Raw genomic sequence first — 8,253 nt, forward strand, 5'->3', positions numbered from 1 at the left:
CTACCAGCTAGAGATTGTGTCAAGGCCAGCATATGGTAATCCAATCCATCTAAAGAACTTAGTTATTCTATGTGCTCAAATTATATTAGAGCAAGCGCTTCAACTTTTTGCATTATAGTGGGTAGACTTGTAGACAGGCAAAGAACACAGAGCTTTTACAAGCAATAAAACCACGTAGCTTAAAATTGACTAGTTAATAGAAGTTTGCGGGCTGTCAATTTGATCACTCCTTGTGTTGTAATAATGTTGGTTTGCGACGATCTCAGCAATATTGCAGGAATGAAAGTCTTATAAGCTGGCCTCCATCGCTAAAAGCAGCACTAGGAATATATAATAATTTTAGAATTAATATATAAGTACACGAGAACATGAACCCTATTCGGGAAGGTGGGTGGAATTATCGCTGGACCTCATTACTTGTACAAAAAACGATCGCAGACATTTGCCCAGAACCTCCATTTGTGGAAGCAACATCACACTTCCATGAGCACACCAAAAAGAGTTATATCACACCTTTAAGAACCCACGGCGTACGTAGAATCGTACGTATACACCCACCAAGACTCTCTTCCACAAGAAACAAACAAAATGTAAAATGCATAGACCTTGCATAGTTGCATGTATATAAATACATAACCCTGCTAGTTTTCCAACCACTTCAAGACATTCTACATTCTACATTCTTTGAATAGTGCGTTCATGCATGCTTGAGATCCAAATCAAAGAAGCCCGAAGGTTCAGACGTAGCTAAATATTGAAGAAAGATGATCGGGTGGGGAGATGTTTACAAGGTAGTGGTGGCCATGGTGCCACTCTATGTGGCACTGATGTTAGGGTATGGTTCTGTCAGGTGGTGGAAGGTATTCACACCAGAGCAGTGCGGCGCCATAAACCGCTTTGTTTGTTATTTCACTCTCCCATTCTTCACCTTTGAGTTCACTGCTCATGTTGATCCTTTCAAAATGAATTACCTATTCATCGGCGCTGATGCTATATCGAAGCTCATTATAGTGGTTGTGCTCGCCGTGTGGGCTAAGTGGAGTGGCAAGGGAAGCTACAGCTGGTCCATTACCAGCTTCTCTCTTTGTACCCTAACCAATTCTCTTGTTCTGGGTGTTCCTCTGATCAGAGCCATGTATGGCCCGACGGCAGTTGATCTTGTTGTTCAATCGTCCGTCATCCAATCTATTATATGGCTTACATTGTTGTTGCTCGTATTAGAATTTCGAAGAACAGGACTTGGCGTTTCATCCAGCAATCCTGACAAGGATTTAGAAGGAAATGCAGACAGCACGGTAAGCCCTAGGCCTGCTTTCTGGTGCTTGATGAAGACTGTGGGGGTGAAGCTTGCCATGAATCCCAATTCATACGCTTGTATTATTGGTCTTGTTTGGGCTTTCATAGCTAACAGGTCTGTAAGAGTGCTATATAAGCTTTTTGTTCTATGTTTTCTGAATCCTCATCTTTTTATTTAACGCTAGATTTTCCTTTTATGAATACTTTCAGGTGGCGTTTTGAGATGCCGAGCATAATGGAAGGTTCTATATTGATCATGTCGAAAACTGGCACAGGAACTGCCATGTTTAGCATGGGTGAGCTATTCTTTTCTAGTTTTCTATGTTATTTTTTCATGAGTTTATACAGGATACTTGTGTTGCTTTGGGTAAATAAAATCCTTTTTCCTTTTCTTTTTTTATCAATAAAATTATACATTTAACCTAATTTTCAAATATATTATAAAAATATTTTTATAAACATTACTTAAACAAGTAAGAGGTGTAGGATCAGATTAAATATTTATATGAATAATAAATCAAATTAAAATATTTTTTTTATTTGTTTAGCTAATAGTTTCGTGTCATAGTGGTTGTCATCTATAGTTTTTTTCTTTCCAAGAAAAAAGGGTTGAACGATTGTTGTCTGCCTCTTATAAAAAACAATAAAAAAAAATACAGCTCAGGTGTGGGGGTTTATATCTGGACTATATACTTGGATTTTTTTTTATTAGGGCACGCTAAGCATGAAGAATGATTTTTTTTTTTAATTGGCCTTTTGGTTTTTTATTATTTAGTATTAGGTTGATTATGAATCAATTTTTTTTTTATTATATTATTGTGAGTTAACTCAAGTGAATATGGTTTACTTTTTTTTTTTCTTTTTATTTGATGTTTCTTCTTTAAATCCATATAGTGAACAAAAATCATGTTATGATAATTTTTATAGAGTATAATTTAAATTCAGGCTAAAAAAATAATAAAGTTATGATTTTTTAAGTTTGAATTTTTATACCAAATTTAATAATAATACCAAAACATTTCTGAAAATACAAATATTATATTTTTACATTATAAGAAATTTAGGTCTAACCTCCATTATATAAAAAAAAAGGGCGGTAAACTAGAATAATCTAGAAGGTAAAATAAAGATAGAGATGTTTCATAATAGTTGTAAATGAAAGCAGAAAAGGTATTGCTTGGTAATTATCATGTATCAAATTAAATTACATTCTTGGTGTTCAATAATTTATGAATAAAACTAATTTATGAATTTCATGTCATTATAATACATACTTTGAGAAGGATTACATCTTTTCTTTATAATAATCAAATCAAATACAACAAACTAGATTTATTTTCATTGAGATAATCACACTATTAATACATCAATTCTATGTCATTTTTTCAATTATTTAATTACATGGACTTTAATTCATTTTAAAATATGATTACATCAACTTGTTCAAGTAAATTGCTCCATTTTCAACTAACATGTCATTTAAACTTTACCAAGGGAAAATCATAATCTCGATACACCAAAATAAATAAAAAAATAATAAAAAAGTGAAAAGTTGGTGTTCAAACAATGTCATTATATATCCCTTATATTTTTCATTCTCCCAGATCATTGCAGCTGCATACTTTTTTTTTATTATTATTTTTTGGGATAAAAATACTTGTGCTTAGATATTAATTACGTTCTTACTTATAAAAAAAATAGAGAATAAAACAACTAAGTTATTAATATTCTGAAAATTTAAAATCAGAAAAAAGTGTAATTTCAGCCCTTCCGGTAATGTTGTTTTTAAAATAAATTTCAATATTATTGAAAGGAACGCGGTCTTCAAATAAATGTCTTATTACATTTAAATTAAATTCAAAAACAGATACGTTAATGCTATTTTTTTTAGTTGCATTTAAATGGTCTTCAATTTTATGAAACTATTTGAAAATTAGAATGAAAAAATGTCGAAATATTGAACTTATTGCATCGAAAAGCTAACTCTATTAATTAAAGCCATTAAAAAGACTTTTACCCTGGCAGACATTCCACTATAAAAGAAAGAATAGCATAAAACTAAGCTTTACAAATCCAAATTTGCTTGCATCACGTACGATTCCACATCACATGCAAGCAAATATATAATAGATAAATAAGTTTGTGGCAAACCGGAAGTGGGGTTTGTCTCCCTGACTTAATTAAAATATATGCCTGCCCTGCGCCCATGGTTTTCATATGTTGTCTGCCCTAATTTCAACTCGTTATTCCCTACTAATCCATGGGCTCCCAGACTTGTTTTGGTGCCCCAAGATCACAGGGTTCCAATAATATTAATTAGATGACGTTTTAGGAATTTTTTATGTTACATTCTCTTGCAATAGCTAGCAATGTTTTATTTATATTTCTGAGCAAGAAACCACCACGCATGCAGGGATCTTCATGGCTTTGCAGGAAAAAGTGATTGCCTGTGGCGCAAGTCTGACTGTTATTGGGATGGTTTTAAGGTTTATAGCTGGACCCGCTGCCATGGCTATTGGATCAATCGCTGTCGGCTTGCGAGGCGATGTTTTACGTGTTGCTATCATTCAGGTACAGTGCTAGATGAGCAAATAACACATAATATATAGAATATTTGGATCTTAGTTATGGCTATATATCTAGAATATTTGGAATGTTTTGACGAGTTTATCCATCTGAAAAAAGTAAGAAGAAGAATATTTTCTAGATTTTTGATACGGTCTGGAACGATCCAAGATCAAAGACTCCAAGTAAAAGCTGTTGATTCATTTTGCAGGCTGCTTTCCCACAGGCAATTATATCCTTCATCTTTGCTCAAGAATACGGATTACATGCAGAGGTGCTAAGCACAGCGTAAGTTAAATATTGCAACTGTTTTATTTTTCATAAATTATCTAGATTTTATTAAACAAAAACGGAATGGTCTTCGATTGATCTCTATTTTCATGTTTCTATTGCAGTGTAATCTTCGGAACCATCGTGGCTCTTCCGGTGTTAATCGCTTATTATGCAATTCTAGACTTGGTACATTGACCAATCAATCAAGGCGTTTCCAAAACAATCCTAGCTGTTATCTTACTTGTTAATAACATTTTTCTTCCTATCAAAATAATATATATGATTATCATGCATAACTAAGTTTGAGATGCTTACCATGTATTACCATTTTGCTAATACTAGTCGCCGGAATCCGGCAAGAGATAGTTTTGGCAAGGACATGAACTCATTTTGCGAAGACTCTATGCCAAGTAAAGAACAAACTGGCAAGGCGAGGCTAACCTGATGCAGATATTCACAGTTGTAGTTGATAAAGCCATCTTACTTTACAGTATTTGTTTCGTGTTTCTTGAAAAACGAACCATCTTTCAGAAAATACAATCTCTCTGCCCAGAGGTCTCGTTAATCAGAGAAAAAACAAATAGCTAGGAACCAATCCCCGCTGCAAAGCAAGAATCAACTAAGTGCCAATGGTAACGAATTTCAAACAAAAGAGTTTTTCTAATAGCTCATATATACACACACAAACACGTTGTAGACTACGTATTATGGAGAGGAGTATGGAATGTATTATACTATTAGATGAAGCAATTTGGTTAGTTAAATTTCTGTTTCGCCATGTGAGGTAAAGAGGAGCACCCGAGCAATCCTAAGAATCATATGGAAAAAAAAAATCAATTCATCTTAGAAGATAATCATCTCTTGATTTTGTATATACTTTCATCTAGTTTATGTTACATTCAATAACTATCTCTTTGTTATTTTTTAATAATACAATGTCTAGTCAAGATTAAAACATATTCTTTATAGAAAATAACTTAGTAATTTCAAATCTAAAAATTATTTACACAACTGCTATGTGAGTCTTTCTATATAAATGAATAATATCTCCATATAAAATCTTCAAGAACCTATATTTTAGTTTCAAGTATTTTTTATACCTTAACTTATAAGAATAATTGCTTCTTTTAATAAATATATATATATATATATATATATATAAGTCTTAATGGCTCTAATTAATATCCAATCTTAAAAGAGTATTGATCAATAATATTTGAGAACAATACTTTAATACAATAAAAATCCTCACAATTAAAATTAATTACTTTATAATTTTTTTTTATAAAGCACTTTTGTTCCAAGAACTTTATATTTATTATAGACTCATCAACTAAACTTAAATGAATATTAAAGATAAAAATTATTTTTATAAATAAAATTATATATTTTGTATGAACAAAGTCAATGCCATGTATAACTGATTGGTTATAGATAATATATACTAATATTCTGTCAATTGCATTAAAACAAATCATTTATATATCTAATTTCATATCACTCCGCATGGGGACCATGCGGAGTGATATAACAGTTAGTTATATTTATTATAAACTCATCAACTAAACTTAAATGAATATTAAAGATAAAAATTGTTTTTATAAATAAAATTATATATTTGTATGAACAAAATCAATGCCATGTATAATTAACCGATTGGTTATAGATAATATATACTAATAATCTCTCAATTACATTAAAACAAATCATTTATGTATCTAATTTCATATCACTCTACATGGGATCATGCGTCAACTAGGAAAGGATATGTAAGATTATCTTTAATGGTCACTTACTTTATTATTATTTCCTTTTCTTTTATGATTTATCCAAATAGATGGAATTGTCTAAATGCATGTTTGGACTGATTTTTAGGTCATTTGACTAGGGTGGACACCAAAGTGATATTGGTTAGTCTAAGTTACGAAAAAAAAAAATCAATTTTGTTTGTGTTGATTCTAAAAACTAAGGAAAATATTTCCAAGTTCACACAAGCTTCACTTGTACATGAGAAGATTGATAAGTCATACTTCACTAAGACTTTGATAAGGTATGATCTTGGATAAACTAAATTTGTTTATTGAAAGTCAAATAAGTCTTTACTCCAAGTCTGTATATGACATGTTGGTTGATGAAACCATTTATTCGATAATTTTACCTACATTTACCTTATATTTTGCCAATGTTTTATATATAAAATGTCTTGATAATTTTTCTTTTATGCTTTAAAGATACTTTTGGATGTAAAATTTGATAAAGAAGTAAATTGGAGATAAAATTCAAACCATGTTCCAACCACTGTCGAATATTGGTAGATTTGATTTTTAATCGATGTTTTATGCAGAACTTAAGTTGTAGAGGTTGAAATAAAGTGATTTCAGTGGCATTAGAAAGCTAACATCCATAACTTTAAATAAATATATGGCAAGAAAAAAATTGAAAAGCATGGAAATCACAACTTTCAAAGACAAGTCTTGCATTCAGCTAGTTTTGACTTTCAACCATTCCGAGTTGAATGTCTTGAGTTAGAGAAGTCCATTTGATCCAAGCATAATTTTTTTGGATTTCTAACTTAAAGACCTATCAACCTACCAAATTGTAGTAGAAAAGAGCTCATATGATAGAGATATGATTTTTATAAGAAAACTCATAAATTCTGCCAACAGACATGTTTTGTGAAGAAACAAGTCCAATTTACTTCCCAAGCATCCAAACCGACATGGACATTATTTCTTCATATGGAAAAGGTATTTATTTGGGCAATTTAACTTCTCTAAGTCCAAAGTCAAAGCTTGAAGATTCTATGCAAGACTATTTTTCTTTATTTTTAGGAAAGTAGTTATTGTACTACTTAAATGTAAATTGTCTACTCTGGAAATGACTATTATTATTTTGGAGGATACAAATATATTAGAGGGATGTGGGGATTAGGACTTCCTATCAAAAAAAAAAAAAAAAAAGAGAGAGAGAAAAAAAGGGTGACCAAAAAGAAGAAGAAAAACTCACCCTTTTCTTATATACTTGATATTATATTTTCATCATTTCTCTTCCTTAGTTTTGCAATAGACATGCAAAGCAAAGTTATTTTTCTTAGTTGAAAGGATACAAAAACCTTCAAATTTAAAAAATTATGAGATTTATTTTATATTTTCTTTTCAATTTTTATGATGAGTATGAATGCTTTTCTATACTTATTTTCTATAATTATTTAGTTTGATTGCTAGAGTAGATTCTAAGTTATTATTCTAACCAATTTATTGATAAATTTGTTATCAAAACCAGAATTATGATATTTAAACTTGTGAAGCGACTAAGTTTAATAATTATGACAAATCTATGGTGTTAATCTTAGGGAAAATATTCAATTAAATCGAGCATATACTATAGATAGTTATGCTGTCTAGATTTATCAGCATATCTAGTTCTTAAAACTGCAATAAAATTTAATTACTAGTGTGGACACTGTGGTTGTTTAATGGTTAGGGTTAGTTAAATTACAGATTAGTTAACTGACTAATGTTAAAGAAAGATAAATATTCAGAATATAAATTGACGTATCATTTCAATGCTCAGTTTTGATTTCCATAGATGGAAATTTACTTGAGACAAAGGCTTTTCTTTTAATAAGTTTCAATTTATTTAATTTAGTTTGATTACTTTATTTTGTTTACCATAGCATAACCTAGATAACCTCGAAACCTGCCAACTTTGAATCATTTAGCATAAAGACTTGAACTAGATCTTTCATGTGGGATTGACCCCTTGCTTGCTCTATACTATCTTATTTTTTTAAGGTAGTGTAATTAATTTGTGTGATCGCGACACTGCAACATATTTTGGTGTCGTTGCCGAGAAATTGATTCTAGTTCATTCTTGTGCTGTGATTGTTATTTATTTCGTTCTAAAAAAACAAAAAAGGGTATTATTTAAAATGAAATTTTTGGTGGAATAAGGCTTTAACATTTAGTTTTCTAAAGGAGAATGATGTTCTTAGCAAGACTAGTCCCCTTTGGCCACTAGCTCCACCCTCTCGAGGCCAAATTCCACTGTTTACTAGGGTTTTTAGGCATTGTTGTGTTTAACATTGGATTTTTATTTACTTTCAATACTTTAAATCTC

The 8,253-nt window shown here is 30.8% G+C and overlaps 1 protein-coding gene across 1 annotated transcript; it reads left to right on the forward strand.

Annotated features, from left to right (window-relative positions):
- Nucleotides 1-620: 620 nt before the first annotated feature.
- LOC118028926 (auxin efflux carrier component 5) lies at nucleotides 621-4,930 on the forward strand. The gene is made up of 5 exons (XM_035032679.2): nucleotides 621-1,411; nucleotides 1,507-1,592; nucleotides 3,710-3,867; nucleotides 4,073-4,149; nucleotides 4,257-4,930. The coding sequence occupies exons 1-5, from the start codon at nucleotides 765-767 to the stop codon at nucleotides 4,327-4,329; spliced, it is 1,041 nt and encodes a 346-aa protein (XP_034888570.1). The 5' UTR covers nucleotides 621-764; the 3' UTR covers nucleotides 4,330-4,930.
- Nucleotides 4,931-8,253: the final 3,323 nt, after the last annotated feature.

This window comes from Populus alba, chromosome 19 (assembly GCF_005239225.2).
Source record: "Populus alba chromosome 19, ASM523922v2, whole genome shotgun sequence".
Taxonomy (NCBI): Eukaryota; Viridiplantae; Streptophyta; class Magnoliopsida; order Malpighiales; family Salicaceae; genus Populus; species Populus alba.

What these genes read in the sequence shown, in the direction of transcription:
- LOC118028926 (XM_035032679.2), top strand. Translation starts at nt 765, where the DNA reads ATGATCGGGTGGGGAGATGTTTACAAGGTAGTGGTGGCCATGGTGCCA. An exon ending in AACTGCCATGTTTAGCATGG is followed by an intron (nt 1,593 to 3,709) that starts GTGAGCTATTCT and finishes CCACGCATGCAG; the next exon opens with GGATCTTCATGGCTTTGCAG. An exon ending in TACGTGTTGCTATCATTCAG is followed by an intron (nt 3,868 to 4,072) that starts GTACAGTGCTAG and finishes TTCATTTTGCAG; the next exon opens with GCTGCTTTCCCACAGGCAAT.